At 48.4% G+C, this 20,778-nt stretch overlaps 1 protein-coding gene across 4 annotated transcripts in view; it reads left to right on the plus strand.

Annotated features, from left to right (window-relative positions):
* Positions 1 to 20,778, plus strand: part of LOC123775193 (repulsive guidance molecule B) — a 137,233-nt gene that overhangs the window by 108,240 nt on the left and 8,215 nt on the right. For all 4 annotated transcript variants that reach the window (XM_069319120.1, XM_069319119.1, XM_069319118.1 and 1 more), the window contains one exon: positions 14,622 to 14,839. In XM_069319120.1, coding sequence (XP_069175221.1) covers positions 14,622 to 14,839 — 218 coding nt within the window. The remainder of the gene's footprint in view (positions 1 to 14,621; positions 14,840 to 20,778) is intronic.

Here is a 20,778-nt window from a genome sequence, read left to right on the forward strand (position 1 = left end):
TTGTAGGAGGGTGTGTTTGTGTCTTGTAGGAGGGTGTGTTGTAGGAGGGTGTGTTTGTGTCTTGTAGGAGGGTGTGTTGTAGGAGGGTGTGTTGTAGGAGGGTGTGTTTGTGTCTTGTAGGAGGGTGTGTTTGTGTCTTGTAGAAGGGTGTGTTTGTGTGTTGTAGGAGGGTGTGTTGTAGGAGGGTGTGTTTGTGAAGCTTGTGCAAGACTGTGTGTACTGTGTTCCTTGCACACAAAGAAGTGTGCAAGGAACTCGATATGAAATTCCAGGAAGTCTTCACATTAGAGCAAGGAGAAGTTCCAGACATAAAGAGAAGGAATAATTAACCAGGTACCACTAGAAGAATATAAGATTATCAGTGGAGATGTAAGGAAGCTTTTGCTAGAGTTGGATGTGACAAAGGCTATAGGCCAGGATGGAATATCACCATGGATACTAAAGGAAGGAGCAGAAGCACTGTGCCTGCCACTCTCCATAGTGAGAGTGGCAAACAAATCACTGGTAATAGGTGAACTGCCAGAAATTTGGAAGGCGGCAAACGTAGTCCCGATATACAAGAAGGGGGATAGACAGGAAGCACTGAACTACAGGCCAGTGTCCCTAACTTGCATACCATGCAAGTTAATGGAGAAAATTGTGCGAATAAAGCTAGTGGAACATCTGGAGCGAAGGAACTTTGTGTCACAACACCAACATGGTTTCAGGGATGGCAGGTCCTGCCTCACAGGGTTAATGAATTCTACGACCAGGCAACAAGAATCAGACAAGAAAGAGAGGGGTGGGCAGACTACATATTTTTGGATTGCCAAAAAGCCTTTGACACAGTACCACACCAGAGACTAGTGCGAAAGCTGCAGATGCAGGCAGGAGTGGAAGGGAAGGTACTCCATTGGATAAGGGAGAACCTAAGAAACAGAAGACAGCGAGTGCGGGGTGAGGTCTCAGATTGGCGAGACGTCACCAGTGGAGTCTCGCAGGATTCAGTCCTTGGACCCATATTGTTTCTTATATATGTAAATTATCTTCCAGATGGTATAGAATCGTTCCTCTCATTGTTTGCTGATGATGCAAAAAAAATATGAGGAGGATTAAGACGGAGGAAGACAGTATGAGACTACAAGATGACCTAGACAGGTCTAGGTCTCCCACAGTTTTTTTTTTCCTCCATATATGGCTATAGAACATTAGTTGGTGTCTAGCTTTAGCTGTAGTGTCTTGGGTGGTGGTGGTGAGGGTGGTGGTGGTGGGGGGGTGGTGGCGGCGGTGATGGTGAGGGTGGAGCAGGGAGGGGGGGTATACCTGGGGCAGGGGGCATGGACCCCCAGCAGGAGAGAGCATAAAGGTCAAGTTCACCTCCGGGATCTCGCTGGAGCCTCCAGGAGAGCCCCGTATGCGCGCGCGCTGGGAGTAACACTGAGCACTGACTTCTCTCCCCCCCCCCCCCCGACCCCCACACACAGAACATTCTCGTATCTCTAGAACATCACTGAACACTGGCTGGCAGTATGGAGCACCAAGTGTCTCCAAGACCTCCAGGCTGATTTAACCTAAAAGGATTTTTATTTGCTGGTGGAGCGGGAATGTGTAGTGTGAAGACGTTATTATGAGGAAGGTGTCGCCGAGGCCACAGCCACGCGCGTTCAAACCTACACCATCGGAAACGTTGCAGTTGGATGTGGACGCCGAAGCCATGAGCCAGGGGCACAGGCGAGCGCAAGCCACAGCCACGTGCAGGGGTACCGGCTGCCGTCAAGGCACGAGGCCCCCATGAGAGGTGACGCCGAAGTTAGAGCCACACACGGAACACCTCTGACGTCACGCGGGAAGATTGGGACTAATCAGAGAGCGTGTTGCATGCCAAACGATCGTTTGTCGTGCATATCATATATTAAACGGTGCTCGTTCCCATATTACCACCTATTACAGTGCAGTAAGTATGTAGTGAAGCTGCAATTTGCAGCTAATAATCCTTATAAGTACTTCAAAATAGTACTTTAGTACGCAGAAACAATCGACTATAAAATATCGATAATGAGGCCTTAATTACACACCATCTTGCAAGAGTAAGTCAATACTATGATGGTGTGTTGATGGTTCCCCTTGTGCTAACTCCTGCATCCTTGTCTTTGTTGAGTGAATACTAGTGATGGAGCCTTGTAGTGAGAGTGTAGCACCACCACTACACCACCTGGGACCTTGTAGTGAGAGTGTAGCACCACCACTACACCACCTGGGGCCCTGTAGTGAGTGTAGCACCACCACTACACCACCTGGGCCCTGTAGTGAGTGTAGCACCACCACTACACCACCTGGGGCCCTGTAGTGAGTGTAGCACCACCACTACACCACCTGGGCCCTGTAGTGAGAGTGTAGCACCACCACTACACCACCTGGGGCCCTGTAGTGAGTGTAGCACCACCACTACACCACCTGGGGCCTTGTAGTGAGAGTGTAGCACCACCACTACACCACCTGGGGCCCTGTAGTGAGTGTAGCACCACCACTACACCACCTGGGCCCTGTAGTAAGTGTAGCACCACCACTACACCACCTGGGCCCTGTAGTGAGAGTGTAGCACCACCACTACACCACCTGGGGCCTGTAGTGAGTGTAGCACCACCACTACACCACCTGGGCCCTGTAGTGAGAGTGTAGCACCACCACTACACCACCTGGGGCCCTGTAGTGAGTGTAGCACCACCACTACACCACCTGGGGCCTGTAGTGAGTGTAGCACCACCACTACACCACCTGGGGCCCTGTAGTGAGAGTGTAGCACCACCACTACACCACCTGGGGCCCTGTAGTGAGTGTAGCACCACCACTACACCACCTGGGGCCTGTAGTGAGTGTAGCACCACCACTACACCACCTGGGGCCCTGTAGTGAGAGTGTAGCACCACCACTACACCACCTGGGGCCCTGTAGTGAGTGTAGCACCACCACTACACCACCTGGGCCCTGTAGTGAGAGTGTAGCACCACCACTACACCACCTGGGGCCCTGTAGTGAGTGTAGCACCACCACTACACCACCTGGGCCCTGTAGTGAGAGTGTAGCACCACCACTACACCACCTGGGCCCTGTAGTGAGAGTGTAGCACCACCACTACACCGCCTGGGGCCCTGTAGTGAGTGTAGCACCACCACTACACCACCTGGGGCCCTGTAGTGAGTGCAGAACCACCACTACACCACCTGGGCCCTGTAGTGAGTGCAGAACCACCACTACACCACCTGGGGCCCTGTAGTGAGTGTAGCACCACCACTACACCACCTGGGGCCCTGTAGTGAGTGCAGAACCACCACTACACCACCTGGGGCCCTGTAGTGAGTGTAGCACCACCACTACACCACCTGGGGCCTGTAGTGAGAGTGTAGCACCACCACTACACCACCTGGGCCCTGTAGTGAGAGTGTAGCACCACCACTACACCACCTGGGCCCTGTAGTGAGTGTGTAGCACCACCACTACACCACCTGGGCCCTGTAGTGAGAGTGTAGCACCACCACTACACCACCTGGACCCTGTAGTGAGAGTGTAGCACCACCACTACACCACCTGGGCCCTGTAGTGAGAGTGTAGCACCACCACTACACCACCTGGGGCCCTGTAGTGAGTGTAGCACCACCACTACACCACCTGGGGCCCTGTAGTGAGAGTGTAGCACCACCACTACACCACCTGGACCCTGTAGTGAGAGTGTAGCTCCACCACTACACCACCTGGGCCCTGTAGTGAGAGTGTAGCACCACCACTACACCACCTGGGCCCTGTAGTGAGTGTAGCACCACCACTACACCACCTGGGCCCTGTAGTGAGTGTAGCACCACCACTACACCACCTGGGCCCTGTAGTGAGTGTAGCACCACCACTACACCACCTGGGCCCTGTAGTGAGAGTGTAGCACCACCACTACACCACCTGGGCCCTGTAGTGAGAGTGTAGCACCACCACTACACCACCTGGGCCCTGTAGTGAGTGTGTAGCACCACCACTACACCACCTGGGGCCTGTAGTGAGTGTGTAGCACCACCACTACACCACCTGGGCCCTGTAGTGAGAGTGTAGCACCACCACTACACCACCTGGGCCCTGTAGTGAGTGTGTAGCACCACCACTACACCACCTGGGGCCTGTAGTGAGTGTGTAGCACCACCACTACACCACCTGGGCCCTGTAGTGAGTGTAGCACCACCACTACACCACCTGGGGCCCTGTAGTGAGTGCAGAACCACCACTACACCACCTGGGGCCTGTAGTGAGAGTGTAGCACCACCACTACACCACCTGGGCCCTGTAGTGAGTGTAGCACCACCACTACACCACCTGGGGCCCTGTAGTGAGTGCAGAACCACCACTACACCACCTGGGGCCTGTAGTGAGAGTGTAGCACCACCACTACACCACCTGGGCCCTGTAGTGAGTGTAGCACCACCACTACACCACCTGGGCCCTGTAGTGAGTGTAGCACCACCACTACACCACCTGGGGCCCTGTAGTGAGTGCAGAACCACCACTACACCACCTGGGCCCTGTAGTGAGTGTAGCACCACCACTACACCACCTGGGCCCTGTAGTGAGAGTGTAGCACCACCACTACACCACCTGGGGCCCTGTAGTGAGAGTGTAGCACCACCACTACACCACCTGGGCCCTGTAGTGAGAGTGTAGCACCACCACTACACCACCTGGGGCCTGTAGTGAGTGTAGCACTACCACTACACCACCTGGGCCCTGTAGTGAGTGTAGCACCACCACTACACCAACTGGGCCCTGTAGTGAGTGTAGCACCACCACTACACCACCTGGGGCCCTGTAGTGAGAGTGTAGCACCACCACTACACCACCTGGGCCCTGTAGTGAGTGTAGCACCACCACTACACCACCTGGGCCCTGTAGTGAGTGTAGCACCACCACTACACCACCTGGGCCCTGTAGTGAGAGTGTAGCACCACCACTACACCACCTGGGGCCCTGTAGTGAGTGTAGCACCACCACTACACCACCTGGGCCCTGTAGTGAGTGTAGCACCACCACTACACCACCTGGGCCCTGTAGTGAGAGTGTAGCACCACCACTACACCACCTGGGGCCTGTAGTGAGTGTAGCACCACCACTACACCACCTGGGGCCCTGTAGTGAGTGTAGCACCACCACTACACCACCTGGGCCCTGTAGTGAGAGTGTAGCACCACCACTACACCACCTGGGGCCTGTAGTGAGTGTAGCACCACCACTACACCACCTGGGCCCTGTAGTGAGAGTGTAGCACCACCACTACACCACCTGGGGCCTGTAGTGAGTGTAGCACCACCACTACACCACCTGGGCCCTGTAGTGAGTGTAGCACCACCAAGCGGCCGGCCGAGCGGACAGCACGCTGGTCACGTGATCCTGTGATCCCGGGTTCGATCACGGGCGCCGGCGAGAAACGATGGGCAGAGTTTCTTTCACCCTATGCCCCTGTTACCTAGCAGTAAAACAGGTACGTGGGAGTTAGTCAGCTGCTACGGGCTACTTCCTGGGGTGTGAGTGTGTGTGTGGTGTGGAGAGAGAGAGAGAAAAATAGTAGTAGTAGAAACAGTTGATTGACAGTTGAGAGGCGGGCCGAAAGAGCAGAGCTCACCCCCCGCAAGCACAACTAGGTGAACACACCCACCAGAGGGCAGGCCACACACGCTATAACAATATCCAACATTAGTCAAGAGCTTAAAACACTATATAGAATATATACCAAATATGCACAATAATAATTATGACACTGAGGTATAACTGTGACAAGTGAGCAGCATACACTGGACTTGTCCATTGTCTTGGTGTATATGTGTGGGGGGGGGGGGGTCAGGTACCACCCAGGACAGTTTGGTGAGTCACCCATGTACAGTGGCTGGGAGCATGGCTTACGGGACACAAGTGGATAAGTAGCCTACACCAGCGTGTGTCTATACACACACACACACACACACACACGTCTGTAATCACCTAACTGTGCTTGCGGGTGTTGAGCTCTGGCTCTTTGGTCCCGCCTCAACTGTCAATCAACTGGTGTACAGATTCCTGAGCCTACTGGGCTCTATCATATCTACACTTGAAACTGTGTATGGAGTCAGCCTCCACCACATCACTGCCTAATGCATTCCATTTGTCAACCACTCTGACACTAAAAAAGTTCTTTCTAATATCTCTGTGGCTCATTTGGGCACTCAGTTTCCACCTGTGTCCCCTAGTGCGTGTGCCCCTTGTGTTAAATAGCCTGTCTTTATCAACCCTGTCGATTCCCTTGAGAATCTTGAATGTGGTAATCATGTCCCCCTAACTCTTCTGTCTTCCAACAAAGTGAGGTTTAATTCCCGTAGTCTCTCCTCGTAGCTCATACCTCTCAGCTCGGGTACTAGTCTGGTGGCAAACCTTCGAACCTTTTCCAGTTTAGTCTTATGCTTGACTAGATATGGACTCCATGCTGGAGCCGCATACTCCAGGATTGGTCTGACGTATGTGGTATATAATGTTCTGAAAGATTCCTTACACAAGTTTCTAAAGGCCGTTCTTATGTTAGCCAACCTGGCATATGCTGCTGATGTTATCCTCTTGATATGAGCTTCAGGGGACAGGTCTGGCGTGTGTGTGTGTGTGTGTGTGTGTGTGTGTGTGTGTGTGTGTGTGTGTGTGTGTGTGTGTGTGTGTGTGTGTGTGTGTGTGTGTGTGTGTGTATTCACCTAGTTGTGTTTGCTAGGGTTGAGCTTTGCTCTTTCGGCCCGCCTCTCAACTGTCAATCAACTGTTTTCTAACTACTTTTTTCCACACCACACACACACACACACCAGGAAGCAGCCCGTGACAGCTGACTAACTCCCAGGTACCTATTTACTGCTAGGTAACAGGGGCATTCAGGGTGAAAGAAACTTTGCCCATTTGTTTCTGCCTCGTGCGGGAATCGAACCCGCGCCACAGAATTACGAGACCTGCACGCTATCCATCAGGCTACGAGGCCCCTACTGCAACTGTGTGTGTGTGTGTGTGTGTGTGTGTGTGTGTGTGTGTGTGTGTGTGTGTGTGGCTATGCCTAACAAATTAAGTTATAGAGCTCCTTAAAGTTCCGCGCTCTGTGAGGGGGAGTTAGTGTCCATTTTGTCCAGCACAAGATGGACTGTCTTGAGTGTAGCGTGAGTCAAGGAGACGTGACTCATCCTACTCATGGTGAGTGTGGCGTGAGTCACACTCACAAGGGTGAGTTGACAAGTTTAGTGGGTACCAGGGAGGAAGTTATTAAACAAACAGCAACATAGAGCCCCCAGTAGAGCCCAGACCGCACGAGGTGTTGCCAGGGTGCTTAAGGAGTGTAAAGAGGAGCTGTGTGAGCCACTCCAGTCCAGTAGAGTACCAGGGTCGTGGAGGGTTGTCAATGTGGTGCCAAGTTTTAAGAGAGGAGATGGAGCACTTGCCTCGAACTATCGGCTAATTAATGTAATTTTTGTGGTGGAGAGACAGACAGACAGATACAAAGTATACAGCTGTATTACATAAGTGTGAGGCAGTTACTCATATGTATATGTGGTGAGCATTGGGGGGGGCACTGGGTACAGGAACGTGTTACATTGTGCTTATGTAAACATTGCTGCGGGGGGGGGGGGTTGAGGGGGAATGACAATTGGAGCATGGCACCAGGGTCATCAGGGTGCCACGCTCCACCCTGGCAACACGGGTGCCACGCTCCACCCCGGCAACACGGGTGCCACGCTCCACCCCGGCAACACGGGTGCCACGCTCCACTCTGGGCCTCCCGTTTGCATCATTGTGATAAGTGTGTCAACATTACCACATCACCGCTAGCGTGTCCTACACGCTCACTCCCTCACGCTCCCCAGGCCCATGGTCTGGTCCTGATAATGGTGGGGTTTACCTGTGGTCTGGTCCTGATAATGGTGGGGTTTACCTGTGGTCTGGTCCTGGTACTGGTGGGGTTTACCTATGGTCTGGTCCTGATAATGGGGTTTACCTGTGGTCTGGTCCTGATAATGGTGGGGTTTACCTGTGGTCTGGTCTTGGTACTGGTGGGGTTTACCTGTGGTCTGGTCCTGATAATGGTGGGGTTTACCTGTGGTCTGGTCTTGGTACTGGTGGGGTTTACCTGTGGTCTGGTCCTGATAATGGTGGGGTTTACCTGTGGTCTGGTCCTGATAATGGTGGGGTTTACCTGTGGTCTGGTCTTGGTACTGGTGGGATTTACCTGTGGTCTGGTCTTGATAATGGTGGGGTTTACCTGTGGTCTGGTCTTGGTACTGGTGGGGTTTACCTGTGGTCTGGTCCTGATAATGGTGGGGTTTACCTGTGGTCTGGTCCTGATAATGGTGGGGTTTACCTGTGGTCTGGTCTTGGTACTGGTGGGGTTTACCTGTGGTCTGGTACTGGTGGAGTTTATCTGTGGTCTGGTCCTGATACTGGTGGGGTTTACCTGTGGTCTGGTCTTGGTACTGGTGGGGTTTACCTGTGGTCTGGTCCTGGTACTGGTGGGGTTTACCTGTGGTCTGGTCTTGGTACTGGTGGGGTTTACCTGTGGTCTGGTCTTGGTACTGGTGGGGTTTACCTGTGGTCTGGTCTTGGTACTGGTGGGGTTTACCTGTGGTCTGATCTTGGTACTGGTGGGGTTTACCTGTGGTCTGGCGGGGTTTACCTGTGGTCTGGCCCTGGTACTGGTGGGGTTTACCTGTGGTCTGGTCTTGGTACTGGTGGGGTTTACCTGTGGTCTGGCGGGGTTTACCTGTGGTCTGGCCCTGGTACTGGTGGGGTTTACCTGTGGTCTGGTCTTGGTACTGGTGGGGTTTACCTGTGGTCTGGCGGGGTTTACCTGTGGTCTGGTCTTGGTACTGGTGGGGTTTACCTGTGGTCTGGTCTTGGTACTGGTGGGGTTTACCTGTGGTCTGGTCTTGGTACTGGTGGGGTTTACCTGTGGTCTGGTCCTGATATTGGTGGTATCAGACACTGGTGGTCTGATACTGATACTGGTGGATACAAACATCTCACATAATAAAAGTTTTTGAAAGATTGACTAGGATTCAAATTTCCAGTTTTATGGAAAATAATGAACACAACCCAGGACAACATGGATTTAGAGCAGGAAGATCCTGTCTGTCACAGTTTTTTTTTTTTTTTTGAGATATATACAAGAGTTGTTACATTCTTGTAGAGCCACTAGTACGCGTAGCGTTTCGGGCAAGTCCTTAATCCTATGGTCCCTGGAATACGATCCCCTGCCGCGAAGAATCGTTTTTTCATCCAAGTACACATTTTACTGTTGAGTTAAACAGAGGCTACAGTTAAGGAATTGCGCCCAGTAAATCCTCCCCGGCCAGGATACGAACCCATGACATAGCGCTCGCGGAACGCCAGGCGAGTGTCTTACCACTACACCACGGAGACTGTAAAGTTACTCAACCACCATGACAAAATCACAGAAGCTTTAGAAGAAAAACAGAATGAAGATGTTGTATACACAGACTTTGCAAAGGCATTCGACAAATGTGACCATGGAGTGATAGCATACAAAATGAGTGTGGGAAAATCTGGCTCTATTTTAATACTAATAAAATGTATAATTCTATATATGCAAATGATGATTAAATCTCGATAGATAGCTCGAAGGATCATAAAATATGTTAAATGAGAGAACCAGTGGCTTATGGGTCTCTATGATTATAAGTAATTAAATTATATTAAGCAACGAACCGAATGTTCTATACTTTCTAGAACCAGTTTCCCATGACACATTTTGGGGGGGGGGGTTACTCTATGAGATTAATCTATGCGCAACATATATTGTGTGAAAATAATAATGATAGATACATAGATAATGATAAAAAAATGTAATGCAAGAAATGCTACTGAATATTAAAATTCAAATCATGTATCTGATTAATATACAATGATTAGAAATGCTTGACTCTCAGTAATTAAAAGATACTATCTACAATGAAAACTGATTAAATCTCAGCTGTGACAGAGGGACGTAGGTGGAGTCCAATCTCTACAACAGTCTGGAAACAGCTTGAGATAGTGATCCTTGGAACACGTGAGTATATGACAGTCAAGCGCTTTCTCAGTGGTGTTGCACCATGCTGCAATAATTAAATTCCATAATTTCCACTCCAAATTAGTATTCACACACAAATGCAATATCTAAATATTTGGAGGGGAGAAAACAGCACTTACATGGGGTTTATTTTATCCCCTGCAGCGTCACGACAGGGCACATACATGAACATATTTAAGAGCTCGTTAAATAGAACAAAAGAGGTAAAAATGCCTGCCGAACTGGTGTCCGTAATTCTGGTAAGCTGCGTCCTCAATCTGAAGCCCGATGATGTACGGATGCTGGTTAGATTGTAAGATATGTAAGGACTGCTTCGGAACACCGTGCTGCTAATGTATCTAATATGGCGAGAGTCCCTCCTTCCTCCTCGGGGGACGCGCATGCGCGATAGGTCTCAGTGGGGGGCCCGAGCATAAATTATATTTATTCATTAAAGCTAAATAGGGAAGAGAGGTGTTTATGAAAAAATTTTATATCTTAATCAAACACTTTATGTGGTGATGTTTGATTCTCACAGTGCAGGTCAGTTAATGTAGACTGCACAAATAAAACGAGAATTCTTTGGAGGTGGAAATTATTTTAGATTATGATTTTTTTTGTTTTTTGAGATATATACAAGAGTTGTTACATTCTTGTACAGCCACTAGTACGCGTAGCGTTTCGGGCAAGTCCTTAATCCTATGGTCCCTGGAATACGATCCCCTGCCGCGAAGAATCGTTTTTTCATCCAAGTACACATTTTACTGTTGCGTTAAACAGAGGCTACAGTTAAGGAATTGCGCCCATTAAATCCTCCCCGGCCAGGATACGAACCCATGACATAGCGCTCGCGGAACGCCAGGCGAGTGTCTTACCACTACACCACGGAGACTAAATTTTTACGGAGATATTTACTAGAAGAGCTATCAAGCTGGGTTAAAGAATTCCAGTAAACTTTTGTATACTAAATAAAGTAAACCTATTACTAAATAATTATCCTTGATAAAGGAAAGTAAATGGTTGGACTTCTATTAGATCTACAGATAAGTGAAAATTTATTCTCCGTGGATGGCTGACGCAACACTGCACAATTCTAGGAGAAATTACATGATGTTCCACATCCTAATGCAGCGAATTCTATGATACTAAACTACAAATTAGTAGTGTTAGTTAACTATTACACTTAGTACAGGAAATGCATCCCATTGTACTAAGGATTAGTAAATGATTATGAAACCTAATACAGGAAATGCATTCTGTTGTATTAGGGATGAAAATAACTTGGAAATTTCCAACAATGAGGTCAATGGGAATAACTGGTAAAGTAGGACGCTGGATACTCAATTTCCTGTCTAATAGAACACAAAGAGTAACAGTCAATCAAATAAAATCGAGTGTAAGCGCAGTTAAAAGCTCTGTACCTCAGGGTACAGTCCTGCCAGTCCTGCCAGGGTACCACTGCTTTTCCTTATTCTCAGGTCAGATATAGACAAAAATATAAGTCACAGCTTCGTGTCACTCTTTACAGATGACACAAAAATCAGCATGAAAATTACCTCTGCTGAAGACATTGAAAAATTACAAGCAGATATCAACAAAGTTTTCGATTGGGCAGCCGAAAATAACATGATGTTTAACAGTGATAAATTCCAGGTACTCAGGTACGGCAAAAATGAGGATCTGAAACATAATACAGGGTACAAAACACAATCAAATCTGCCCATAGTAGGAAAACAGCATGTCAAGGATTTTGGATTAATGATGTCCGACGACCTAACGTTTAGGGAGCATAACCAAGCAAATATTGCGACAGACAGAAAAATGATAGGATGGATTACGAGAACTTTCAAATCCCGGGATCCCATCACAATGGTTGTACTCTTCAAGTCACTTGTGTTGTCCCGTCTTGAGTACTGCTCAGTACTCACTTCCCCCTTCAGAGCAGGAGAGATTGTTGAAATAGAGGGAATACAGAGAACATATACGGCACGCATAGACGAGATAAAACACCTAAATTATTGGGATCGTCCTGTGTGTGTGTATGTGGTGTTCGTGTGTGTGTGTGTATGGTGTTCCTGTGTGTGTGTGTGGTGTTCCTGTGTGTGTGTGTGTGTGTGTGTGTGTGTGTGTGTGTGTGTGTGTGTGTGTGTGTGTGTGTGTGTGTGTGTGTGTGTGTGTGTGTGTGTGTGTGTGTGGTGTTATTGTGTGTGATGTTCCTGTATGCGCTCCTATGCGTGTGTGCGCCTGAGTAATGCTCGTGTGTAGTGATCGTGAGTATGGTGTGGGGGTGACAGTGGGTTTCGGGGTGACTGTGGGGGTGACAGTGGGTGTGGGGGTGACAGTGGGTGTAGGGGTGACAGTGGGTGGTGGTTCAGAACCAGTGGGGGGCGAGGTCCCCCTTGTGAGTTTGTCATGCACGCGTATTGATTGCCGCCCGGAGGGGAGGGTGGGGGGAGGTTGCTGTAGGGGTAGTCTAGGACCCAAGGAGGGGTAATGGGGCCAGGGAGGGGTGATGGGGCCAAGGAGGGGTGATGGGGCCAAGGAGGGGTGATGGGTGGGGGTTGTTTATGGGAAAGGAGATTGGGTGCGGCTGGGTGGGGGGGTAGGGTAACGGAAGCTAGACATAGGGAACACAGGATGGCCAAAACTTGTTCAAGAAAAGGGTGTTGGTCCGGGAAGGTTGGGGGGGTGGGGGTCATTGGGGCCAGGGTGAGGGTGAAGATTACAGGTCAGGGTGAGAGTGAAGATTACAGGTCAGGGTGAGAGTGAAGATTACAGGTCAGGGTGAGAGTGAAGGAGGTCACAGGTCAGGGTGAGTTTTTTTTTCTACCACAGACGTGGCCACACATTTACAATGCTAACCAGCATATATACATTTTCTTCTGTCCTCCATGGACAGGGTTAGAGAAGTGTTAAACATATAGTTCAAGGGTTTATTGAACAATCAACCACAGAAGGTGATTCGGTGCTTTTAAAGTGTTAAGCTAACTTACATACGTAAATACATAGATACACAGATTTACGTATGCCCTACATAAAGTGTTTGATGTGTCTTTTACATAGTGTCATTAATGTGCATTTACAAAGGTGAAATGTAATTCTGATCAGCTTCCATATATACTTTATATCCATACATATACATATACACACACACATATACATACATATATACACACACACACATGCATTCACATACATTTGTCTCTTTTACTCTGACAGGGTGAGGTGGTAAAGAAATAAAGAAATAAAGCTGATAAAGAAACTAGTGTGCAATTAAGCACTTAATCACTGAAGGTGATGAAGGTGCTTTTACAAGCTCAGGTTATATAGTTACATCATATATATACATTGTATAATTGATACATTACATGGTTAATCTTGGGTACAAGTCCAATATATCAAGTGTTCCAGTACTCATATAGTAACTACAGAGTTCAGCATACCTTAGCCCAGGAGGGCGAAAGTCAGTCAATATGGAACAGTCTACAATATAATGTTCAAGAGAGTGCATGTTTTCTCTTTCACAAAGTTGACACATTGTGTACTCGACATTTGGGTTTTGAGAAAGCTGCCAGATACGTCTATATCCCAGGCGTATTCTGGCCACTATAACATCACATTGCCGGGTTCTTGTTCTATTAGTCCCATATGTGAATGTCTCCTCACGATATCTATCATAATATTTAATGCTACAACTTTCAGGTCTTTGTGAATTTGTTAGGTCGGTGAGATCTTCATTAGATATTTGTTTAAGTATTCTCTTTGTCACTGCTAATGAAACACCCATATCAATTTCTACCACTGGTTTTCTGCAGGCTGTCTTAGCAAGCATATCAACAGTGTCATGCCTTGAGATGCCAACACCTCTGGAGGCCAGGCAGTAACACCTCTGGTGGCCAGGCAGTAACACCTCTGGTAGACAGGCAGTAACACCTCTGGAGGCCAGGCAGTAACACCTCTGGTGGCCAGGCAGTAACACCTCTGGTAGACAGGCAGTAACACCTCTGGTGGCCAGGCAGTAACACCTCTGGTGGCCAGGCAGTAACACCTCTGGTAGACAGGCAGTAACACCTCTGGAGGCCAGGCAGTAACACCTCTGGAGGCCAGGCAGTAACACCTCTGGAGGCCAGGCAGTAACACCTCTGGAGGCCAGGCAGCAACACCTCTGGAGGCCAGGCAGTAACACCTCTGGTGGACAGGCAGTAACACCTCTGGAGGCCAGGCAGTAACACCTCTGGAGGCCAGGCAGTAACACCTCTGGTGGACAGGTAGTAACACCTCTGGAGGCCAGGCAGTAACACCTCTGGAGGCCAGGCAGTAACACCTCTGGTGGACAGGCAGTAACACCTCTGGAGGCCAGGCAGTAACACCTCTGGAGGCCAGGCAGTAACACCTCTGGAGGCCAGGCAGTAACACCTCTGGAGGCCAGGCAGTAACACCTCTGGAGGCCAGGCAGTAACACCTCTGGAGGCCAGGCAGTAACACCTCTGGAGGCCAGGCAGTAACACCTCTGGAGGCCAGGCAGTAACACCTATCCCTTGACACACAGGTGACCGTCATCATCAAGGGCCACGACGTGTGCGGGTCGGAGCGGACGTACGAAGCGTCGACGGACGCCCTCCCCCGAGCCTTCGTGGACGGGAGCACGTGGTCAGGCGGGGCGGCCCACCATGCCCACGTGCAGGTGGTGGAGCAGCTGCCGGGCGAGCACACCCTCATCACCATCTCCTACATCAACGCCACCGTCGCCGTCAGGAAGATCGGCAGGTGGGTGCCGGGGGCGGCGCTTGGAGTTGTATCTGGCGGGTTTAAGACAATATGTTTATTACTAGTGTTTATCTGTCCTCTCTCCCCTCCCCATGCATATTTCTGGCAACCTGTCGTCTAAATATGATGGTACTTGTTGTAGGTATTGCTCGAGCGTACACAAGTGGACTGCTGTGTCCACTTGTGTACAATAGGTGGATAATATATCAAATATTTGGATTAATATATATACAATCTTAGGACTAATATATACAATCTTAAGACTAATGTAATGCATCATTGTGGTTTGCTAGGCTTAGGACACCACCAGGCCCTACAGGTCACACCACCAGGCCCTACAGGTCACACCACAACACCACCAGGCCCTACAGGTCACACCACAACACCACCAGGCCCTACAGGTCACACCACCAGGCCCTACAGGTCACACTACAACACCACCAGGTCCTACAGGTCACACCACCAGGCCCTACAGGTCACACCACCAGGCCCTACAGGTCACACCACCAGGCCCTACAGGTCACACCACAACACCACCAGGTCCTACAGGTCACACCACCAGGTCCTACAGGTCACACCACAACACCACCAGGTCCTACAGGTCACACTACCAGGCCCTACAGGTCACACCACCAGGTCCTACAGGTCACACCACAACACCACCAGGTCCTACAGGTCACACCACCAGGCCCTACAGGTCACACCACCAGGTCCTACAGGTCACACTACCAGGCCCTACAGGTCACACCACCAGGCCCTACAGGTCACACCACAACACCACCAGGTCCTACAGGTCACACCACCAGGTCCTACAGGTCACACCACCAGGCCCTACAGGTCACACCACCAGGCCCTACAGGTCACACCACCAGGCCCTACAGGTCACACTACCAGGCCCTACAGGTCACACCACCAGGTCCTACAGGTCACACCACAACACCACCAGGTCCTACAGGTCACACTACCAGGCCCTACAGGTCACACCACCAGGCCCTACAGGTCACACCACAACACCACCAGGTTCTACAGGTCACACCACCAGGTCCTACAGGTCACACCACAACACCACCAGGTCCTACAGGTCACACTACCAGGCCCTACAGGTCACACCACCAGGTCCTACAGGTCACACCACAACACCACCAGGTCCTACAGGTCACACTACCAGGCCCTACAGGTCACACCACCAGGTCCTACAGGTCACACCACAACACCACCAGGTCCTACAGGTCACACTACCAGGCCCTACAGGTCACACCACCAGGTCCTACAGGTCACACCACAACACCACCAGGTCCTACAGGTCACACTACCAGGCCCTACAGGTCACACCACCAGGCCCTACAGGTCACACCACAACACCACCAGGTCCTACAGGTCACACCACCAGGCCCTACAGGTCACACCACCAGGCCCTACAGGTCACACCACCAGGCCCTACAGGTCACACTACAACACCACCAGGCCCTACAGGTCACACCACCAGGCCCTACAGGTCACACTACAACACCACCAGGCCCTACAGGTCACACCACCAGGCCCTACAGGTCACACCACCAGGCCCTACAGGTCACACTACAACACCACCAGGCCCTACAGGTCACACCACCAGGTCCTACAGGTCACACCACCAGGCCCTACAGGTCACACCACCAGGCCCTACAGGTCACACTACAACACCACCAGGCCCTACAGGTCACACCACCAGGCCCTACAGGTCACACTACAACACCACCAGGCCCTACAGGTCACACCACCAGGCCCTACAGGTCACACTACAACACCACCAGGTCCTACAGGTCACACCACCAGGCCCTACAGGTCACACCACCAGGCCCTACAGGTCACACCACCAGGCCCTACAGGTCACACCACCAGGCCCTACAGGTCACACCACAACACCACCAGGCCCTACAGGTCACACCACTGCTGTAAGCCACCTAACACATTCTCCCTACCACCAGTCATTGTCCAGTATATCAGCCTAAACTCATTATACTGGCTATACCCATTATGCTCCCTGTACTAATTGCGTTCTCTTCTCATTACATTCCCTGCACTCATTATAATAACCTTTAACCTTAAAATTGCTAAGCTGTATTCCCACTTGGAGATGGTAGGTACAACAATGGCCTGCTTCATGCAGGTCAGTGTTCGATTCATGATGATGCAAGTGGATGAGCACCGTTCCTTCCATCCTTCCTATACCAGACACTTATCCTCGTATCCGTTCTAGGTACCATTTAGTCATGATGGCTTAGTGGTTTCTCCTGATAATTGCTTGCGTTAAAATCTTACATCATGGTGACTCAGAAAAAGTATTGAAAACCCATATGGATCAATCACATATGGCAATTGGAGCACATGGGAAACTGCAGATAGCGATTGTATCAGTGTAGGGGTTTAACATTCCACTCTATGAGTGTACTCATCACACCACTCTTTGTCGTATCCTTGATCTCAGCAGAGAAACAAAGATACTAAATCGGCGCCCACCCAGACAGGGAGGAGCTGTTCGCAAGATGCAACTGTCTGATGGCTTCCAGCTTGACTATGTAAACAGATTCAAATACCTTGGCCTTGAGGTGCCACTGTATGGTCCTGTTGTATTCAGACTGTCGTCAGTATAAAGAGAGGCTCCGATCTCTCAAGGCTGTTGCAGGTTATCACTCAGGCTATGGTGCCAATGTCACAATTGTCAAAATGATGTACCTTGCATACATCAGATCTTTAGTGGATTACGCTGCGCCTCTGCTTGTTTTGATGCCTGAAAGAAAGCTTGGAGGGTTTGACAGATTGCAGAACGAAACCTTGAGGATAATTCTTGGGTGCCCTCGTACCACAAAGATACTTAATATGAGGAAGGAACTTAATATTCCGAGCGTTGTTGACCGTGTTACTGAAATTAACTGTCAAATTCGTGTAAAAACGCTTTGGGTTAGGACGAGGCTAACTCATCCTAACCCTTGCACAGAAGCCCTCCAGAATTTCTTTATTAAAGTCCAACATTGTTCCAAATGGATAACTAAAATTGGAACTGAACTCAGAACGTATCAGATTTATAATTTGTACCAAGAGAGACGAGAACGGCTGTTTCCTGCACCGCGGGAGATTACACCCTTTCAAATTTTAATCCCTCCCTTTCCACCCAAGAAGCAAATTAGAGATCAGCCCAAGCTTCATCTTGAGGCAAAGCTCAACGCCTTAAGCCATATTGATGATCTGTCCACAGAGCATTCTCTCTCTCAAATCATATACACTGATGGTTCCCTACACCGCCCCACGGGTGCAGCTGGAAGTGCAGTTGTTCTGACAATGGGCGATGGCTTATATTTTGAGTGGGGAGTCCGTATAAACAACTGGGCCTCTACCCTTCAGACCAAACTATTCGCCTTGCTCCTTGCACTGAAATGTGTACACATCCCCAAACTTGATGCTTTAATTGTAAGTGACTCTTTATCAACCTTAATTGCTCTCAACTCTTTAAGACATAACTGTAACATGCTCGTGTCTGAAGCTAGACACAAATACAACAAAATTATTAATAATAATAACAGAATCCATTTCATGTGGGCTCTATCTCATGTTGGCCTCCGAATGCATGATAGAGCTGATGAGTTAGCCAAATAATCTGCCTTTAAAGGAGAAATTGAATATAACTTTGGATTGTCAATGAGCAGTCTGAGAGCAGCAGTACACCGAGAACTTTAACAAACTCTTGTAGATCTGAAGCAAAGTGAAATCGACACCAGTAATTCCATCTATCATCATACTATCATGCAAGAGAAGCCACACATCTATAGTTCATCCAATAAAAATCAGCAGACTTCTAGATGTTACTACTGCTCGGCTTAGACTCGGTTACAAGTATCTCTGGGAGTTCTCATTATCTGCCGATGTAGACCTGACCAAATGTAAACTGTGTCAATAAAATTATTCGCACACCCTCCGTCACTATGTGATGGAGTGCGAAAAGATACGTGAATTTAGAGACAATTCTATAGAGACAATTCTATTGGAACACAAATGTTCCAGATATGTGTAAATATTTCATTTAAAATGATCTGCTACCAAAAATCTTAGCCAAATATCCCCAGTTTGATAACTGTAGGTAGTAACTAAGTGATTGTAACCTATCCACCGCTGCCCACTGGATGGGGGGCGGTGTGCAGGACAAACATATCAATTGTGACACTAGCTCTCCACATATGTCAGTTGCTTGATTTAGAAACTGTACTTGTGGTCGATCTCGAACCCATTGTTGATGTATATTGAATTTTGTAACTTGCTTAGCTAAATGAATTGTGGGGTTCAGTCCCCGAGCCCATTATGTGCCTCTGTAACCCTTTCCACTACCGCCTAAAGGATGCGTATGGGGTACATAATAAATGAACTAAACTAAAAGTTTGGGTTACCTCATTTGAATAGCTGTATGCAATCAAATCATCAATAGTAGCTACTTATACTAACTTGAATCCCTCTGCATCTCTATGCACACTGATATTGATCCTGATCAAAATCTTCTGTCTCATATCTATACCAACCAGCACATTGATCATCATTATTGTAAGTATTTCACAGCACACCAGGCTAAAAACAAACTCCAAAATAGCACCTATCTATCAGTTTATAACCAAAATGTTAGATCACTTGGTAAACATTTTGACGATTTAAATGCACTACTCACAGCACTAGGTACTAACCTATCGTTCATTATTTTAACAGAAACTTGGCTAAATAAAGACTATACCCAACTCTACAACTTAGCTGGTTATAAAGCCATTCATAACTGTAGGCCTAATAAAAAAGGTGGTGGCACAGCTATATATTACCGAGATACATTTATCTGCAACAGTGTTATTAGTGACAGAGATGACTACTGTGAATATACTTTTGCTCAGTTTACAATTAAATCCCTTAAATCCTCTTTGACTATTGGAGCCATCTATAGATTTCCCAATACTAACATAGCTTCTTTCTCAGACAACCTAAGGAATCTTATTATAAACAACAATCTCAACAAAAACCACATCATTCTGGGAGGAGACTTTAATATTGACCTGGGTCAACAAAACTGCTCTCAAGTTGACTATTTCCTTAACAGCATGAACTCCTGTATGCTAATCCCCACTATCACCAAACCTACCCGAGTCACTCAAACATCAGCCACTACCTTGGACCACATATGGACAAACATAACAGCTCCCCTTGTATCTGGTATAATCTACGACAGAACAACTGACCACTATCCTACCTTTCTCATAGCGAACATGGACATAACACCACCAAAAAGCAAGAAATTTTCATTTAGGCTACACAGTGAATCAGCTTTAGACAATCTTACAGAGGCACTTCACAATATTAACTGGGATTCTGAATTCAATAATACCCATGATATAAATTCATTAGCTAACCTCTTCCTCTCCAAAACTCTAAGCCTCTACAACCTTCATTGTCCCCTTCTTACAAAGCAAGTAACTGACAAAAGATTAAACAATCCATGGCTCACAAATGGCATTCTCAACTCAATCAACAAGAAACATGAATATGAAAAGAAAGTTAGGATTGGCCTAGTTTCAAAGGAAGTAGCTAAAAGGTACTCATCAATGCTTACCAGTATCATAAGAAAGGCAAAACTTGCATATTATGTGAATAGATTCAATGAAGCAAAAGGCAACATGAAAAACACTTGGAAAACTATCTCTAGTATCCTAGGAACTAAACAACACTCACATAATCAAATAAAACTCTACAAGGATGGGGATATACCGTCAACTGATTTAGAAATGGCAAATGAATTTAATAGTTTCTTTTCATCGGTTGGTGCTAATCTTGCCAGTAAAATCCCACAGACTCAGACACATATTAACACATATCTCTCAGGCAGCTATCCAAACTCTCTTCTCCTTTCACCAATCAGCCCGGCAGATGTTGTGTCC

The sequence above is a fragment of the Procambarus clarkii genome, chromosome 92 (assembly GCF_040958095.1).
Source record: "Procambarus clarkii isolate CNS0578487 chromosome 92, FALCON_Pclarkii_2.0, whole genome shotgun sequence".
NCBI classification, from domain to species: Eukaryota; Metazoa; Arthropoda; class Malacostraca; order Decapoda; family Cambaridae; genus Procambarus; species Procambarus clarkii.